Source organism: Mixia osmundae, assembly GCF_000708205.1.
Source record: "Mixia osmundae IAM 14324 unplaced genomic scaffold scaffold_12, whole genome shotgun sequence".
NCBI lineage: Eukaryota > Fungi > Basidiomycota > Mixiomycetes > Mixiales > Mixiaceae > Mixia > Mixia osmundae.
The window spans coordinates 117,222-134,182 of NW_014575552.1; the positions used below are offsets into that span (position 1 = coordinate 117,222).

Consider the following 16,961-nt stretch of genomic DNA (forward strand, 5'->3'; position numbering starts at 1 on the left):
CAACGTCAAGAGGTCCCTCAGCCGTCGTGGTCATGCTCTTTCTCATCGGCTTGGGTCTCGCGGACGAGAAGGACATCACCGTCAAAGGTCTCGAAGCTATTCGTGGCTCAAAGCGAGTCTACCTCGAGGCCTACACCTCAATTCTAGGCGTCGACCAGGCCAAACTCGTCAGTCACTCGCACTCGCCTGCATAGCCGTCCGAGCTCATGCGGCAGGCAGGAAGCATTCTACGGCAAGCCCCTCATCCTGGCGGACCGTGACATGGTCGAGACAGAGAGTGATGCGATACTCGACGGTGCAGACAAGGATGATGTCTCCTTTCTCGTCGTGGGCGATCCCTTCGGGCGAGTCAGGCCTCGTCATGAGACAGACGATCAGCAGTGCTGATACAGCGCTGGCATGAGTAGGGCGACGACTCATACAGACTTGCATCTCAGAGCGACAGCATTGGGCATCACCACGCGCGTCATTCACAATGCCTCCATCATGAACGCAGTCGGCGCATGCGGACTGGCGCTCTACAACTTTGGCCAGACAGTCAGTATACCGTTCTTCACAGACTCCTGGCGACCGTCGAGCTGGTTTGACCGCATACACGAGAACAACAAGCTTGGGTTGCATACGCTCTGCTTACTCGATATAAAGGTCAAAGAGCAAAGCGAGGAGAATCTTGCAAGGTCAGCAGAACAAGCCGTGCTGGGCTTCCAGTGTGCTCGTGCTCACATCGCTTCCTCTCGGCAGGGGCCGAAAGATATTCGAGCCGGCGCGGTACATGTCTGTGCCCACCGCTGTCGAGCAAATCTTGTCGCTTCTTCGGGCAGCGCCCACAGACGGCAGCAAAGCAGCACTCGACCCAGCAGAAACGCTGGCCATCTCTGTCTCTCGCGTCGGTGCAGAAGATCAGACATTCGTCGCGGGTACACTCGCTGAGCTCGCACAAGCGGATCAAGGCGTCTTCGGCGCGCCTCTACACAGTCTCGTCATCGTCGGACGACGGTTCCATCATCTCGAGAGAGACTTTGCCGCGGGATGGGCATTAGATCAGGAGCGCTGGCGCTCGACAGCCGATTCGGTCTACCACTGCAGGAGCTAGCAGAACCAGTCTGTGGAACATTGACCTGTCAGTAGCAATCGATTGCAAGTAAAGCCTCGTTGTTGTACTCTCGTTGCCGATCGCAGAGGCGTTGCAGATCAGAGGTCGTTCCAGGCTACGTTGGTTGCCGAACAGTCTAGATCTTGAATAGAAACTTGAAATTACCGGCGATCCAAGAGTGAAGAGTATCTCGCCCAAGATCGACGTCAATCGGTCCCAGTAGACGGAGGGGATACTCAAGCAGAGTCAGGTGCACTCGGGAGGCAGAAGTGAACCTTGCAGATCCGTGGGATTTCTGCCTTGTGCTTGCGCGTCGTCGGCGGAGCTCACGGAGTCACCGCCGACGGTGAAGTCCACGGCGATAACGCAAACGATGAACACGAAGCAGCAGACCGACTCGAACTCGTTGAGCGCGCCCAGTCCGTCGGGGAACAACTACTACAACCAGTCTACACCCGTCAGAGGGAGATCTGTCCTGCCGCCTCTTCAGAACCTCGTCCCCGTTAGAGAGGGCCAGTCTCAGGGTCAACAGAGCCAGCAGCCTCCCCAGCTGCGCCACTTGCTCTTTACAGATCCTGTCAAGCCTCGCACAGACGACGCGAGGATGCAGTCGCAGCTGCCGCCGATGCTCTCGGGCCAGTCTAGGCAGTATGCACCCGCAAATTATTATGTTGCAGGCCAATACCAGCAGCCACCTGCTCAGCAACGACACGTGCACGAACGCGACGAATCTGGCGACGACGATTCTGGTGAGAGTGATTCGCCAGAAGGCTCTCATAGCCAACATCGCTCCAACAAGTCGAGGCGTATCCAGTCCGAGTCTGTCTCTGGTCACGGCGGCTATGAAGGCTCAGGCTCGCCTCGTCAGACCGACGAACCGAAGAAACGCAAGCGCAACCGTCAGGCACTGAGCTGCTCAGAGTGCAAGCGACGCAAGATAAAGTGTGATCGCAAGATCCCTTGCGAAGCTTGCATAAGACGGAAAGAGCCAGAACTGTGTCGATGGGAGGACGCGAAGAAAGTACTAGCACCCCAGCCATTCGCGACGACGACAGATCTTGACGCGCTGAGAGCAAAGGTCAACACGGTCGAGCATGATCTCGTCAGCTTACGCGAGATCGTCTATCGCGCTCATGCCAACCCATCGTCACTCATGACTGACCCTCCGCGTGTGGCCGTCGGACTCGACTTTCCTCAGCCTCGCCGCTCCTCGCCTAAGCCTGCCGTCACGATGACGGTGCCTCGTGCGCAGGATATGGACAGCGACACTGAAGACGCTGCGCTCGTTCTTGAAGAGCTTGCGCTCGGTCATAGGCGGAATCAATTCGACCTCACCTCTCGCCAGAAAGGAACAAAGAGCCTCTACATCGGTGATCCGACAACGGAAGAGAAGCCGCGCATCAAGCGTTTCATGTTGCAAGATATTGGGCCCGAGGACAAGCAGCCTTCTCAGAATCAAGTCGGTCTCTCGCCGACGAGTGCGCTCTCCAAGTTTGCAGATCCGGTCTATCGCAACAGTGTCATCCTTTCGACTGTCTTGGAAGTCTTGCCTGCTCGTCCTGCAGCCGATGCGCTTATCGCTCTCTACTTTGACGAGGTCCATCGTGTGACCGCTGCCGTGCACAGGCCAAGCTTCATGTCTGACTATGCGTCTTTCTGGGTCATGCTGGACAAGGGGCGTCCGCAGGATGTGAGCTACAGCTGGCTCGGACTGTACTGCGCAGTTCTCTGCAATGCTGCCTGCACGGTCGACTGCTACAAAGATACAGGCAAACGAACGAATGCGTATCTCGATGGCTTCTCTCGCGAGGATCTCATCGCGCTGCCCCGCGTATGGCATGATGCTTCACTCACTTGCCTCAGTCTGGCCGAGTGCATGCGGTTCCCTCAGATCAGAGTGCTGCAGGCCGTCATCGTATTGTCTGTCTACTTCAGCTTCTCAGGTCAGAAGCAGGCAGGTCACATCTGGACGGTGACTTGCATCAAGATTGCTCAGCTACTCGGCCTGCACCGGCTGGGGTCCGACGAGACGAAGATGCCCGCAGATGATCCGGCATGGCCGCCGGGCTCGAGCTCGCTCAAGCGCGAAATGGCCAAGCGGATCTGGTGGATCATCGTCTCGATGGACTTTCATAACAACGACAAGATGGGCTTGTCAGATCCTGTGCTGCGCGCTGGCGATTACGATACCGCTCAGCCGTTTAACCTGGTACGCTCGTCTGCTGCTCTCGTGCGATGGATACTGAAAGCCATGTGTCAGAATGACGACGATCTGGGCTTGCATGTTCAGGTAACGCCCCGACCGGTCACTGAGATCACTGATGTCTCGCTCGATATTGTACGCCTTTTGCGGAATGACAGAGCTGCACTGGCTGACGCTCGCGTGCAGTTCAAGATGCGCATGGCCGAGCATCACCGTCATGTCATCGCCGAATTCCGTGGGCCCAATGCAGTCAAGTACGAGAACGTTATGGAGATTGACAGGCTCTATCGAGCAAGGTAAGCACACAATCGTCATGTGCGGTCAGCGCTAATGCAGCAAGACAGCTTGGCCGAGAAAGGACCACAAGTCGCAGCCGAGGCGGATGATGAAGGCCTTGATCTTAAGATGACCTGGCTGGTCAACATGTTGCGATCCGGCATACAGAATCGATTGATGCGCTTGCACCGCCCATACATGGTCAAAGGGTTTCGTGACATCCGCTACGCTCATTCGACTCAAGTATCTGTCTCTTGCGCGCGCACAATCCTGCGCTGTCATCGCGTCTTGCACGCTACGAACGCGCCAATCATGCGTTTCTGGTGGCTCTTCTTCCACTCCATTGGTGCATCAGTCGTGCTCTATCTCAATGTCTTCAACATGATCAAGACCAATCACTCGGAGCAAGAGATTGCCGAGCAGCTAGCCGAGCTTGGTGGTGCCCTTGACACCTTTCGCTTCGGTACAACCTCTTGCTTCAACTTGGTCCGCACTGTCGCCAGCGGTGGCATGCTAGCCCTGAGTTCCCTACGTGTACGCTCTACTCTCAATGAGGCCGATGTCCGCTGACTCAGTGCTACAGGATGAGGCGGACAAGCTGCTCGCAGACCGGCGTACCTCAGGTCGAGTGGCGAAGCGTAAGAGCAAGGCAGATGACAACTCTGGCGACGGCTTTGCGAGTACCTTGAAGCGAGCTGCAGCAGCGGCTCACACGGCCCAGGCATTCCCAGCTTCGCCTCATTCCACGTCACCTTCGACGGGCAACGACCCGATCGTTAGTCCGAGTCTGTCAAACACGAGCCATCCTTCACATCGTGCAAGTCTCGGCTACTCGGATGTCACGACTCCGGACAGCGGGGTAATGCCGGACCTGGGCAGCGATGCGACGGCGCTTCTGACTTCGATGGGCTTGCTCGGCGGTAACACTCAAAGCAAGGCCGGCGCTGACTCGAACGGGGCAATGCTGCCGCCGTCTGATAACAACTCCTTCGGTCCTCTCGACATTCCTTTCGAGCCTTACTTTGGTCAACCTGGCTTGCAATACACTGCCCCGGGCGCAGTCTCACTGCCGGAGATGCCAGGGGCTGAGGGCTTCGATCTCAATCTATGGACCAATTCTTACTCACTACAGGGTACCGGCTTCTAGTCGTGCTTATATGTATGCAAAACTGCACAACGAGCGGCTGCTATATGAGAGATCGTCGTCGTATTCCAACGTGACTTGCAAAGAAAGTACGGCAGCCTGCAGACTCTTTGATATCAGAGTCAGATTTTCGCTCAGAATGAAGTCTCGTCATATATTGACAGACCGGTAGAGCCTTGAGTCTCCAGCAGAGCTTTGTGCTCATGTATGAAGTATTGACATCACAAGTTAGTAGGCAATATGTGCAGGCTCCTCAGGGCATCGACGTGTCGAGACTTGGCGCCAATTTCGATGCGACGTTTGTCGCATTCATAGCCTCGGAGGACAAGAAAGCGTAATATGATTGAATCAAAACAAGGCCGAGTAACATTGAGCGGGACGATATAGCTTGGATGCGGCTGCTGGGGTGTGCATAGGAAGTTTGTCAGACTGACTGGTCGGGCGGCTAATATGTTGTCACATGAATTCGTGCAGTGGTCCCTCTACCGCTCACTCTCACGTGATCAACACGCGCTGCATACCAAACAGAACAGTCTGACCGAGTGTTTGCAAAGTCTGGCAATCGTAGGCCTACGTAGACAGCGTAAGGTGAAGACACACGGTTGCCTGCTGTATTCGTGGGACCATACAGTACCGCCCAAGCGCGATGGCGCACACAACAAGCAGAATTTATCGGCCGTCCAACTTGTCGCATGCAATGACACTGGACGACAGCGTAGATAGTCACTTCTCGACGCCTTCCAAGGCAGGCTCGCAGTACCGTTCGAGCAAAGTATCAGGCCCCTCGCCCTCGAGGCAGCCCCAAGGAGAGCTGCATCAGCGGTCTGCAAGCGAGGGGTCAGACAGCCTCTCAGGCGGCGAATCGCAAAGCGAGACAGGGCGGCAACTATCTGGGTACTCACGTCGCGGGAACGACTATCGAAGTGCATCGTCAGGCAGCCATAGCCGCTCAGACAGCTTCACAGATCGATCTGACAGTGAACAGGAGCAAACAGACACGCTCGACCGTCGTGCACGCATCGTCTCTGGATCTGACTCGTCGGATGGCTCACACGCTAGGCACCACTCTCGCGACTCGCTCTCGGGATCAGAGATCGAGCTCATGATGTCAGACGATGATCATCTTGCGCGCAAGCTCCAGCAAAGTATAGGCAGGGGCAACATCACAACTTCTACACCCGGCCGACCAATCCGACGCGGCACAGCGAGCAACAAGAGAAATGGCATCCGCGCAGAAGACGACCTGAGCCTCCATTTCTCGCCTTCTTCTGCCTCTGAGGACGAAACGACGCGGGCCAGTCGCACTCAGCACAGCCGCAGCGCATCAGACGCAAGCTCGACCTCGGTGCATCACGTACACACATCTGAGACGTCGAAAAGCGGCAGTCGTGCCGTCGAGATACACCGCAGCTCTGGCAATGTGGTCAGTATTCCAGCGTCGACATTCGATCAGCAAGCACTGGGCGAACAATCTGCAGAAGAAGACATCTATCTTAGCGGCAACAAGACAGACGCCTCCGGCTTCAGCGCGTTCGCTGGCCATCTTAGACAGCAATTCGAGGATCTTCATCTAGCGCGCGTCCAGGCTTCGGCGAAACGCAAGAACGTACCTTTGCCCTCGGCCGTACTACCAACGCTTGCGGAGATCAGCGACAGTCCGCTAGCCGTGATGTCTGCCTTCAGACAAGACCAGAATGCAACGCCTGTACCGACAAGACGAACCGAAGCGGCTTTTCCTAAACCAGAGACGGTAAGAAAGACAGCGACCTTTGCGCCGACCCCTCCCATGAGTCGACAAAGATCTTTTGGTGACAACATCACGAATCAAACCTCCTCGCCCTTGCAACAAATCCAGTCCATCAGGCTTAGCGAACCAAAGACGCCTGCGCCTCGTGTCAGATCGAGCGCTGTCAAAGCCAAGACGACCCCTAGACCAGTCGCGCCTGCCCGGCTCGCCTCATCTTCAGCGCCAGTACAAAGCCAGCCTGCTTATGCCAAGCCGACTGCCGCTCACTCGGCACGTGCGACCAGGCCAAAGTCAGCCATCAAGCCGTCGCATCACTACGAACGAGACGATGCGCTAGCACTGCCTGATCAAACCTACTTGACCGAAATCGCAAGCAGTCCAAACAGAATCCGCAGTCGCGTGCATCTCAAATCAGCGCGTCCAGCGCCTGTCGAAGGTGTGTTTGCCTACTCTCACCCTGACTGTTGCTGATTTTCTGGCGCAGATGAGCCACTCGCTCAGGCACTATCGCAGCTGAAGCAACGTCTCGTCCAGCTCGAAGACGAGAACCGCTATTCCACCGCGCGCGTGAAAGAACTCGAGCAGCATCCAGCAAGTACTGCCGTGCCTCGACAGACAGAGCAAACGCAGACTTCGCCACATGCCGCGCCGCCGAAAACTCACCGAGAGACGCTCAATGATCAGCTCAGACAGGCACAAGATCGTCGCCAAAGTGAGCATCCAGCTATGACTCTTGCCTTTTGCTGAACCGTTGTGACAGCCCTTGCCGGACATGTTCAGGGCATGAGAGGTCACGTAGAAGAACTTGACCAATCGATTCATCTACACCGCGATGCCCTTGCGGATCTACAGAAAAATTATGAGCAACAAACCCAGACAACACCCAGCGTCCAGCGAACAGGCCGTGACAAAGCTTGGCGCGGCGATGTCCTGAAGCTTCAGACCGGACTTGATCACCTTGCATCAGAGGTGCGCGAAGCACGTGATCTTGTCAATCGCCTCGCGACCGAGCAGCCCACGCCACGGCCTGCGCGTGCTAGCCACCACGCTACCGTCCAGACCGCAGTCTTGGGCAAGCATGCAGGCATTCAGACCTCAGCCGAAGCCTTCGCCCTGTCTTCTTCAGCTGACCGACATGGCTCGAACTTATGTACGCAAGTTGCCGAGGCCAAGCGCACGCTCGAAACGGTGCCCAAAGATCACGGACCTCACAACTGCTCGGAATGCTTACAATTACAGCGCGAGCAAGAGGCCGCTGAGCAAGCAGAAGCACAGCGACTGGCTGAACTCGAGCGTCAACGACTTGCAGAGCTAGAAAAGCAGCGCCGCGCTGCAGCGGAAGAACGTCGAAAGCAGGAGGAAGCCGAGGCTCACCGACAAGCTCAAGCTAAGATCGACGCCGAGATCCAGCGCATTAGTCGCGTCAAGGCGCAAGCCGAAGCGGCTTGGCAAAGACAGCAGGCACAACGCGGTGCAGACGAAGATGGCTACGCAGGCGAAGTCGACGATGATTCGCGAGAGCTCAGCCGATCTCTTTTGCCTCAAACAATCATCTCGCGTGCCATCCAGCAGAAGGAAGAAGACTTTTGGGGCAAGATCAGGTATGTCATGTCTTAAGTGCAATGACTCGTAACGCTCATGGAGAACCGCAGCATTTACGAAGAGCTATCTGCAACCTTCACTAAGATGGATCCGGCTGCTAATCCCGTCAAGCGCAAAACATTGGCAGCACATCTACAAGAGAGTATCGAGGTCATTGAGATTGAAGTAAGCAAAGCTCACCAATTCTCCTTTCGAAGGCTGACAAGTCTACAGGCTGCCGAAATCCGTCGCTTCTATGAGCTACTCGAATTCACAGGCCCTGTTGACGAGCTCAAGACGATCAAGAAGCTGCGCAAGCAGCATCTTCGCAATCACTAGCCGTGTCGTCGTTCTTGTCAGGCGCCCCAATGTATACTTGACGTACGCGCGTTTGATTGACAACAACATTGATGGTTACAGAGCTATGCTTCTGATTCTGCGTTCTCTTCGCTGCTCTGCATTTGATGCAGGGCCTTGAGACTGGACTCGATGCAGGAAGTAATCTGTTGCTGCACTTCGACAAGCGTCCTGAGCTGCTTCTGCACCGCTTCGTGCGCCGGATCAGCGTGGGCAGAAGAACACGCATACTCTGCGCTATGACGAGACTTCTGCAAGAAAGTCTGCAGATCCCTTGTGAAGCTTGGACGATCGGCGGAGCCGTCTTCGATATCGAAGAGGGGGATCAACCGCGGGAAAGAGCGTATGCCGCGTTGATGTTCTCGCTCTTTGCCTTTGCCCTTTGCCTTGCTCAGGCTATCCGCAAAGCTTGCTTCTGTCACAGTTGGCGGCTCAACCGGCTCGTCCGTTGTTGGCAAGGGCGTTGCGCGGACAATCAGCTCAGGACTAGCTTGTCTGACCGTCTTTGTACTCTCCGCTCTTCCCAGAGCGGGGCGAAGACTCTCGAGACGACGCAAGGCTGCCTCTGCTGCTGCCTTGCGAGGATCGCTCGTGCTGGCGTCTGCGCTCGCAACAGCAGCTGGCTCATGAACGGAAGCAGATGGCGCAGCGCTTCCTGATTGTGCAGCAGTCTCAGAAGTCGGAGCTAATGCTGCCGTACCTTCGCTGGCCGATCCTGGCTGACTTGAGGGTGTTGCAGCTGGCTGTGCCGAGCCGGTCGACGGTGGTATGATCCTGTAACCAGGACCTCGCGACGCGATAAACTTGCGAAGCGCATTTTCGGTTTGCATATTTGGATGAGGCGTATACGGCAATGTGGAAACAGCCTCTTCCGTTCTCGGTGGGTCGCCGTTGCCGACAGCGTGCCTTCGCTCTAAGCCGGGCGGTCTGACAGCAAAAGGGTTGAGCTCTGCAGGAGGCTGTCGACCCGCTGGCATTACCCCCGGCTGAGCAACAGGTGGCAGGTCTGTCAAGACGCTCCGTCGACAGGTGGGACAGCTCTGTTGACGCTCGAGCCAGCTCTTGAGGCAGTGGAAGTGGAACACGTGGCCGCAAGCGAGCTTCTTGGGCGTGTCGTTCGGGCCCTGCGCCGGTAGAGGCTGCTGAGTGATTCTAGTGGTCGTATCTCCTTCAACAGGAGGCGGGCGGTCCTCTGGATTGCCGGGACGGGCTTCCATCTCCTCTCTGCAGATGATGCAGGTCTTGTCTGTCATGTTGTCGAGCTCTGACAAAGTCGCATTGGGATACTTGGTGTCCATGTCTCTTGTCGCAACGCGGTATCGACGCAGGTCGCGGACCTTGAGGACGAAGCTTCGGGCGGTAACGTACAGATCGCGGAGGAGATTGAGCGGCAGGCCGTAGAAGGTGACGATGAGCGCAAAGAAGAGCGAGTAAGTCACAAGCTTGATGAATTCAGTCACAAGCTCGACATGGAGCAAGTGGATCGACTTTGCTTCCCAAGCTTGCTCTGAGCGCATCTCGACCACATTGAGAGCATACTTTGCCGCTGTCGCGAACAGAGTCGCTAGCAGTATCGCGTACTGCGAAGAAGATAGATGATCAGCATACTGGTATTCGGAAAGCGACATGGAGTTGACCTCTGCAGCAAGCATAATGCTAACTGATGGGCCGTCAACAAGCACGGATCGCACAGTGAGGCGGATGGCGATAGCATCGATGATGAGTAAGGCTGTGATGACTGCCGCCATACGCATGTGGAACAGACGGGTGACGTTGGGCATCTGCTCCATCTGTCACACACCAGCTGGATTCAGCTCATGGCGAAGCTGCAGTCAAAACTGTACTGACCCATTCGACGCGATCTGCCGCTAGCCAGTGAAACATCTTGACGAGTAGCAAGGTGACGAAGAGTATGACGAACATGGTGTCAAACTCGTCTCTGAAGATGGTGAGAGCGAGCAGCGACTCCGTGACTGCATACCATGTCCTCTCGTGCAGCCGCTTGGGACGCTCAGGATGAGTTCACTGTGACGTGTCATGCAGACGAGAGATGCTTACCTCGAGCTCGATGCTCCTGAGTGTGCCGAAGAAGACGGCTTGAACGAGCTTAGCGAGCATGATTGCGAAGAAGAGGCCAAAGTTCCATAGGATCTGTTGAAGGCGAGCTCAGCTGAACGTCAGAGCAAGCACTGAGGCAGTGTAGCTAACAAGGATGGAGGCATGGCTCTGTCCGAGGAAGACTGCAGCGCTGTAGAAGTTGGAACGAGTCCTGAAGGCCGAGAAGATGATGTAGGATGTCAGCAAGCCTGAGAATGCGCCATAGGCGAGTAGGCGCATCGTGGCAACAGCGAGCCGGCGCTGAGCACCTGCAGCTGCGCTACTGCGGCCGCTACCGAGCTAGTGTATAGACAGGTGTCCCCGAGTGTTCGTCAGCGGGTGGAAAGATCGCTGTCAGCTGCCTTTGATGCTGACTGAGGCAGGCAACAGTCGATGCGATGATGTCGCCGTCGCGCTGCGGCCGCTGAGCTGATCAGCTCCTGATCCAAGCTGCCACCTCATCAGGCTCTGCGAGGGCGCCAAACCCCCTCAGAGGATCGCCATGAGCTCCGAAGGTAGCGCCATGATTCGCTGTACATGCGCAGCTGCTCAGTCTGAGCGACGGCCGACCGTACGGCGCCGTACTTGGGCATTGACGCTACTCGCTGCACTCGCCCTATTAGCCTTCAGCTCCTGCCCCCAAGGTAGGCGTTCAGGAGTACCTGTAGCGCTACAGCTCATGCCTGTTCTTGCAGTGTCTGCACAAGAGCAGCAGGTCCTAGGCTTAGCGGACGAGGTACCGCCGCCCGCGCACGCTTCACAACCTGTCGAGCCGCTATCACGGCAGGACGAATCAGAGGAGGATGATCTAGACATTTTGAGAGATACAATCGCCTGGGAAGCGGGCTTCGATCGCGGCGGTACCACAGCGTACGACGAAGAACACACTCATGCTGAATCGCCCGACACATTCAACGCGGACGACATCCAATATGTCCTCAGTGACGTTGATCTCACGGATGACGGCGAAGCAGAGCGGGTAGTCGCAAGCTTAGTGAACGACGACGGTACCGAAGCGTCCGTCGAGGTCATCGTAGACGTTGCCGACCAGCTTCAGGCACAAGACGCTGTAGATCAGGCGGCGGGGCCGCAGAACGCTGACTGGTCAAATTTCGAAGAAGAATTGCTCGAGCTGGCCAAACTTACCGCTTACGAAGCTTCGACGCAAGTGCCACACGAGACTGCCGCACGTCACGCAGCAGAAAGCGAGCCGAAGCGACAGCGACAGGATTCGCCCAAAGCAAACCGAGCCAACGCAGAACAGCCGCAGCTTAGCACAGATCAAGAACGCGCGCAAAGGCTATACAAACGCGCGACACAGCTGCTCGACATGCTGCAAAACACGGTGCCTGATTACACCCCGCCGTCTTCGTCGACACTTTTGCCGCCTGCCGGCTCGGGTCCGAGCGAGGAGGATACGACCAATTGGTTCGCTACAATGATCAAACAGCGCGTCAATCTCGAGCACTCTGGACCTTTTTCGCCTTTGCTCCGTCAGCTCAGTCGAGGCCTTGACAGCTTACAGACTGCTCCATCGGATTCCGCTACATCAAATGACGCGCCTAGCAGTTCTGCACCCGAGTCACAAGACATGACGCCCCGTTCCGTGCTCATGAAGATCTATCATGCTTTCAGCGGAGGCCGACAATTCCTCAGAGATCCCGCCGCCGGGTCAAAAGCTGCAATGGCAAAGCTGGCCCATCTCAGTCGACTTGCTGCGCCAGAGAAGTCTCGAAAGACAGTAGCGATCGGTCAGGCAATGCAAAAAGTGCTCGAACTCCTTACAGAAGCAGAGAGCCTAGGGTACAATGACGCCAAGCTCTTGCTTGCCAACATTCATCTCTGGGGTCATTACACCGTGCCTTCGACGCCTCAGCTGGCCTTCAGACGCTACAAAGATATGGCAGACCAGACAGGGAACTCTACAGCACAATCTATGCTCGCCTTCCTGTATTCTTCTGGCTACAGAGGAGCTGCGGATACCAGCGTGGTTCAAGGCGTTGGCGATCAGCCAATGGCATTACTCTATCACACATTTGCTGCCCTTGCTGGTCTGCCGGAAGCTGAGCTGGCGATAGGCTACCGTCATTTGGCAGGTATCGGTCTCCCTGCGAGCTGTCAAGAAGCTCTGCCATTCTACAAGAGTGCTGCCTCCAAGGCTATCGCCGAATTTGAGAGCGGCCCGCCCGGAGGCCGGCACCTGCCGCCGTCGAAGATCAGATTGGCAGACCTTTCGGGCGGCGTGTATGGCGCTGGTGCATCTGTCGTATCTACCGGACCCAACGCAAAGATGGCGGCTCAGACGCCCGGCACGCTCACGCCCACTACTCGCCAAGAATGGGAAGACGTCCTCGAGTTCTATCACTTCCATGCAGACCGTCATGACGCTGGCTATATGTTCAGGCTCGGAAGGATTTACTACAACGGCTTCGGCGGCGGCGTCGTCGCTCAGCTAGAGCGAGGCGAGGGTCATGATGACCCCGGCGGCCGTGACTTTGCAAGAGCGCTGAGGTGGTTTGAAAGGCTCGCACGCTCTGTCTGGCCACGGGACCCGCCAGGCGTTGTCACATTGACCCCGCAGCAGCCCGGTCAGTCTCAGCAAGCTACGATCAAAGCATACGACGACGCGAAAGACATCAAGACAATCATTGACGATCATTCTCAGATGGTTGCAGGACTTGCCGCAGGCTACCTCGGCCGCATGTATTTGCGTGGCGAAGGATTACCGCAAGACTTTTCAAAGGCCTTCCTCTGGTTCAGTCGTGGCCTCCGCTCGGGCGATAGAGAATCTCAGTACGGACTCGGCTTGATGTATCGTGACGGTCTCGGCGTCCTCAGAAATCCCAAGCTCAGCGTCAGCTTGTTGCAAGAAGCCTCTGCGCAAGAGCACACAGATGCGCAAGTTGCTCTTGGCAAACTTTTCTACGGTATGCAAGTAGCCATATGTCGCAGCTGCGCTGATCACAAAAGCTAGATTCGGGTGATTACCTGGCCGCCGCGCAGTACTTCGAACACGCAGCTCGTCACGGCGACACCTTTCAGTCTTATTACTGGCTCGCAGAAATGTCAGCACATGGCCTCGGCCGACCAGAAATCTGCACCGTAGCTGTGGCGTATTACAAGATCGTTGCTGAGCGCGGCGATTGGAAGCACGAGGTCTGGTGGGAGGCAGAGCGTGCGTGGGCGAGAGGAGATCGCCAAAGAGCCTTCTTGGGCTACTGGATGATGGCTGAGCGAGGCTACGAGCAAGCTCAGAACAACGTCGCTTGGATCCTTGACCAAGGCAAGCACGCCCGCAAACATCTACAATCTCTGACTCACCTGTATACATGCGTTGACAGACAAGCGCGCCTTGCGCATTCCAATGATAGATGGCATGCGCCGCAACATCACGGACCGGCTCGCCCTGACATTCTGGACGCGCTCAGCAGCTCAGAACAATATCGATGCATTGGTGAAGATGGGCGACTACTACCTAAGCGGGTATGGGACATCCACTGGCGCACCTCAACCACAGAAGGCCGCAGCATGCTACTCTAGTGCCGCAATGACGCACGTCAGCGCAATGGCCATGCACAACCTCGGTTGGCTACATGAGAACGGCATCGGCGTCGAGAAAGATTTCCACCTCGCTAAGCGATACTACGATCTCTCCTTCGAGACGAACGCACAAGGCTACTTACCAGCCACGCTGTCGCTTCTGCGGCTATATGTTCGCAGTCTTTACCATATGCTCTCGGGCTCGAGTACTCATAGCCTATCGCTCTTCGCGCCCGATGCGACGACGGACTTGCCGAGCAAAGCTCAGCCGAGAAAGTGGTGGTCATTCGGCGACCTGAGATCGGAAGCTGCTAAGCGTTGGCAGAACATGCTCGAAGAGGATGGACAGGCCCTGCAAGCTGTCAACACAGAAGACGGCGCTGGTGGAACCAACAGCGTTCACGATGCGCAGCGTGCGTTGGTGGGCAACGAGGATCCCGTGCAATGGGCACGGGCAGCGCAAGCTCGCGAACGAGCGGAAGAAGCTCTTCGAGAGGCCGAAGAAGATGACTCGCTATTCGGCCTGGGCTTGGAGGGCTCGGACGACTTTGCGGAGACGCTACTTATTCTAGGCATCTGCTTCGCCATCGCGTAAGTACCCGATCTCATGCTCAACCTATCATGCTCAATGCAGGTCTGCAGATGGCTCGTCTATGTCCGCCAAGCACGGCAAGACGCAAACGCGAGGCGAAGACAAGACGCTCTCATGAATAATCAAGCGCTAATTGCGCCTGTAGATTGACGGAATGTTGCTTGTGACACTATGCATTTGCTGTTTGCCATCATCATATGCGTCTATGGGGTCGCGCGTCCTGTCCATCTGAGAACAGAAGACTAAGCAGTCAGTTTTCTGCTAGTTGATGAAGCTCTCTGCGCGCACCTTGGATACAGAGAACAATCTCTGACGGTGAAGCGGTTGGTCAGCCAAGCCAGACATCGCTCGAGTCCAAGACCGTAGCCGCCCGAGTTGCCCGATCCTATGCACGTGTAAGCCCAAATTTGCGTCAGTGTGAATCTGGCTCACCGTATACTCTCTGATCGGTAAACCAGTAGTACGGTGTCGGATCGATGCCTTCACGCTTGTAGCCTTCGAGAAGCTCGTTGATGTCGGAGATGCGCATCGAGCCGCCAACGATCTCGCCCACATTGGGCATGAGTACGTCGACACTCTCTGTGTATCCAGGATCTTCCGGGCATTTCTTCATGTAGAATGCCTTGATCTCCTTTGGGAAGCGACAGAGGAAGATAGGTTTGCCTATGCGGTCAGTCATCTGTCGCTCCGGCGCCTCTGAGATATCTACACCGAGCTCATGTCGTTTGCCGTCGCCAGTCAGGATCTCATTATCTTGCAAGTATTTGATCGCGTCTTTGTAGTCCATTCGCATGAACGGTCGAGTGGGGGGTTTGAAATCTGGGTTGAGTTGTTTGAGCAAAGGACCTGCGACCGGGTCTTTGAGAACCAGCTCGACCGAGCCGCAGATCTGTGACAAGATTTCAGCCGACATGATACCTTGTACGCAAGCTGCTGACCATCTCTTCTATATGTTCGAGTAAGTCGTCAAAGGTCAGAAAGGCCAGCTCGGCTTCTACGTGTGTATACTCGGACAAATGTCGGCGTGTGTGACTATCATGGCGGCGAGATCAGACATGCCGGCAAGTCTGACGTGGATAACTCACCTCTTCTCTGCCCGGAAGCTCTCTTGTACGCAGAAAACGTCGCCTAAGGCAGGCAGACAGGTCTCGAGGTAGAGCTGACTTGTCTGCGTTAGGTAGGCTTGCTGACCATAGTAGTCAAAGCTGAAAAGCGTCGAGCCGCCTTCGACTTGTGTTTGTACCATACAGGGTGGCGTGACTTCCAAGAGCCCAAGACGCTCATAGGTCTCTCGGAATGCCTTGAGAAGTGCAGCGCGTACACGCAAAACGGCGGATGCCGTTTCGCCTCGTATGACTAGATGGCGGTTATCAGCGAGCAGATCAGCGCTTGCTGTCTGTAAGCGAAGCCGATCCGTCAGATCAAGTCGATTTAAGGGCAAGGGTCACTCACCTCTGCAACTTTATTGGTGATGGCAGCCTCGCCTCCCGGAGCCGCGCCGAGGACACGCCACCAGTCTGCCATGAGCTCGTGACCGTCTGGCGCTGTCTTGCCTTCGGGCAGTGCAGTGATGGTACCCGTGATCTCCACGCTAGCTTCAAGATTGAGAGTGAGCGAGTCATACGTCTCGATCTGTCATCGTGTACGTTACGCTCAGCTGTGGTCGGAAACAAACAACGTTCACGAACGAGCTTGCCGGACAGGACACACTGCAGATAGCCAGTACCGTCCCTTAGGACGAGGAAGGTGAGGCCACTCTGCTGTCGCAGGCGATGGACCCAGCCAAAGACTCTGACGCGATGCCCTCTGTTCTGTGTTGTCTGACGGAGCTTGATTTTGACCGCTTGGGCTCCTTCTGGCTCTGTGATGACGACGGCCTTTGCAGCTTCGATCTTTGCAGCGTCCGAGTCTGCCTTGGCTTTCGCAGCCGCTTCATCTCTCTGTTTTGTGTCCTGAGCTTTTTGCTGCTTGCGCAGATGCGCTTCGTGCAGCTTTTTGGCCTTCTTGAGCGAGCTCGAGGTAGCTTCTACCCATTCTTGGCCTCCTTGAGCAGGTGCAGGCTCGTCTTGGGTAGGAGAGAGTGCTTTGCGTACGAGCACTTTGACCTCTGTTCCTTTGGCGATATAGGCTCCCAGGGGCGACTGGAAAGGTCTGCCGATGCTGCCATCGCCCAGTTCATCCGATCCGACCTTGTCGTCGACGTAGACAGCCGCTTCGCCTGACATCTTGTCGTTTCACTCGAGGCACACACTGACAGGTATCTTGCTGGCGACCGAGGTCGGCCGAGAGAAATGTTCTTCTGCCTTGCACGCATTGCCTTCCCCGGCTGCC

At 56.1% G+C, this 16,961-nt stretch overlaps 6 protein-coding genes across 6 annotated transcripts; 4 read left to right on the forward strand and 2 right to left on the reverse strand.

The window, feature by feature from the left end:
* Positions 1 to 32: 32 nt before the first annotated feature.
* Positions 33 to 1,255, forward strand: L969DRAFT_105526 (uncharacterized protein; the record flags this gene model as incomplete). The annotated part of the gene is made up of 4 exons (XM_014709913.1): positions 33 to 167; positions 220 to 344; positions 408 to 677; positions 742 to 1,255. 4 exons carry the CDS (start codon positions 33 to 35, stop codon positions 1,091 to 1,093), a joined length of 882 nt encoding a protein of 293 aa, XP_014565399.1. The 3' UTR covers positions 1,094 to 1,255.
* A 36-nt stretch (positions 1,256 to 1,291) lies between these two features.
* L969DRAFT_79206 (uncharacterized protein) lies at positions 1,292 to 4,812 on the forward strand. Its single transcript, XM_014709914.1, has 5 exons — positions 1,292 to 3,302; positions 3,354 to 3,431; positions 3,483 to 3,592; positions 3,641 to 4,106; positions 4,156 to 4,812. Exons 1-5 carry the CDS (start codon positions 1,467 to 1,469, stop codon positions 4,717 to 4,719), a joined length of 3,054 nt encoding a protein of 1,017 aa, XP_014565400.1. The 5' UTR covers positions 1,292 to 1,466; the 3' UTR covers positions 4,720 to 4,812.
* Positions 4,813 to 5,234: 422 nt separating this feature from the next.
* On the forward strand, positions 5,235 to 8,796 carry L969DRAFT_79207 (uncharacterized protein). Its single transcript, XM_014709915.1, has 5 exons — positions 5,235 to 6,899; positions 6,948 to 7,175; positions 7,224 to 8,064; positions 8,116 to 8,230; positions 8,279 to 8,796. The coding sequence occupies exons 1-5, from the start codon at positions 5,363 to 5,365 to the stop codon at positions 8,381 to 8,383; spliced, it is 2,826 nt and encodes a 941-aa protein (XP_014565401.1). The 5' UTR covers positions 5,235 to 5,362; the 3' UTR covers positions 8,384 to 8,796.
* L969DRAFT_79208 (uncharacterized protein) lies at positions 8,467 to 10,905 on the reverse strand (the record flags this gene model as incomplete). The annotated part of the gene is made up of 5 exons (XM_014709916.1): positions 10,610 to 10,905; positions 10,460 to 10,552; positions 10,250 to 10,402; positions 10,039 to 10,191; positions 8,467 to 9,981 (listed from the first exon to the last, which is right to left on the reverse strand). Exons 1-5 carry the CDS (start codon positions 10,736 to 10,738, stop codon positions 8,467 to 8,469), a joined length of 2,043 nt encoding a protein of 680 aa, XP_014565402.1. The 5' UTR covers positions 10,739 to 10,905.
* Positions 10,906 to 11,000: 95 nt separating this feature from the next.
* On the forward strand, positions 11,001 to 14,780 carry L969DRAFT_96851 (uncharacterized protein; the record flags this gene model as incomplete). The annotated part of the gene is made up of 5 exons (XM_014709917.1): positions 11,001 to 11,142; positions 11,194 to 13,425; positions 13,473 to 13,781; positions 13,840 to 14,629; positions 14,681 to 14,780. The coding sequence occupies 5 exons, from the start codon at positions 11,001 to 11,003 to the stop codon at positions 14,778 to 14,780; spliced, it is 3,573 nt and encodes a 1,190-aa protein (XP_014565403.1).
* A 49-nt stretch (positions 14,781 to 14,829) lies between these two features.
* Positions 14,830 to 16,896, reverse strand: L969DRAFT_90369 (uncharacterized protein). Its single transcript, XM_014709918.1, has 7 exons — positions 16,319 to 16,896; positions 16,083 to 16,262; positions 15,716 to 16,026; positions 15,569 to 15,662; positions 15,063 to 15,519; positions 14,919 to 15,015; positions 14,830 to 14,858 (listed from the first exon to the last, which is right to left on the reverse strand). The coding sequence occupies exons 1-7, from the start codon at positions 16,853 to 16,855 to the stop codon at positions 14,834 to 14,836; spliced, it is 1,701 nt and encodes a 566-aa protein (XP_014565404.1). The 5' UTR covers positions 16,856 to 16,896; the 3' UTR covers positions 14,830 to 14,833.
* Between the last annotated feature and the right edge of the window lie 65 nt (positions 16,897 to 16,961).

Bases quoted from the DNA above. Each gene is read 5' to 3' on its own strand.
- L969DRAFT_90369 (XM_014709918.1), bottom strand. From the start codon at position 16,855: ATGTCAGGCGAAGCGGCTGTCTACGTCGACGACAAGGTCGGATCGGAT. The intron at 16,263-16,318 runs GTTCGTGAACGT...ACACGATGACAG, and splicing joins GTGTCCTGTCCGGCAAGCTC to ATCGAGACGTATGACTCGCT. The intron at 14,859-14,918 runs GTGCGCGCAGAG...TTCTGTTCTCAG, and splicing joins GATTGTTCTCTGTATCCAAG to ATGGACAGGACGCGCGACCC.
- L969DRAFT_79207 (XM_014709915.1), top strand. From the start codon at position 5,363: ATGGCGCACACAACAAGCAGAATTTATCGGCCGTCCAACTTGTCGCAT. The intron at 7,176-7,223 runs GTGAGCATCCAG...CCGTTGTGACAG, and splicing joins GGCACAAGATCGTCGCCAAA to CCCTTGCCGGACATGTTCAG. The intron at 8,231-8,278 runs GTAAGCAAAGCT...ACAAGTCTACAG, and splicing joins TCGAGGTCATTGAGATTGAA to GCTGCCGAAATCCGTCGCTT.
- L969DRAFT_79206 (XM_014709914.1), top strand. From the start codon at position 1,467: ATGAACACGAAGCAGCAGACCGACTCGAACTCGTTGAGCGCGCCCAGT. The intron at 3,432-3,482 runs GTACGCCTTTTG...GCTCGCGTGCAG, and splicing joins CTGATGTCTCGCTCGATATT to TTCAAGATGCGCATGGCCGA. The intron at 4,107-4,155 runs GTACGCTCTACT...TCAGTGCTACAG, and splicing joins TAGCCCTGAGTTCCCTACGT to GATGAGGCGGACAAGCTGCT.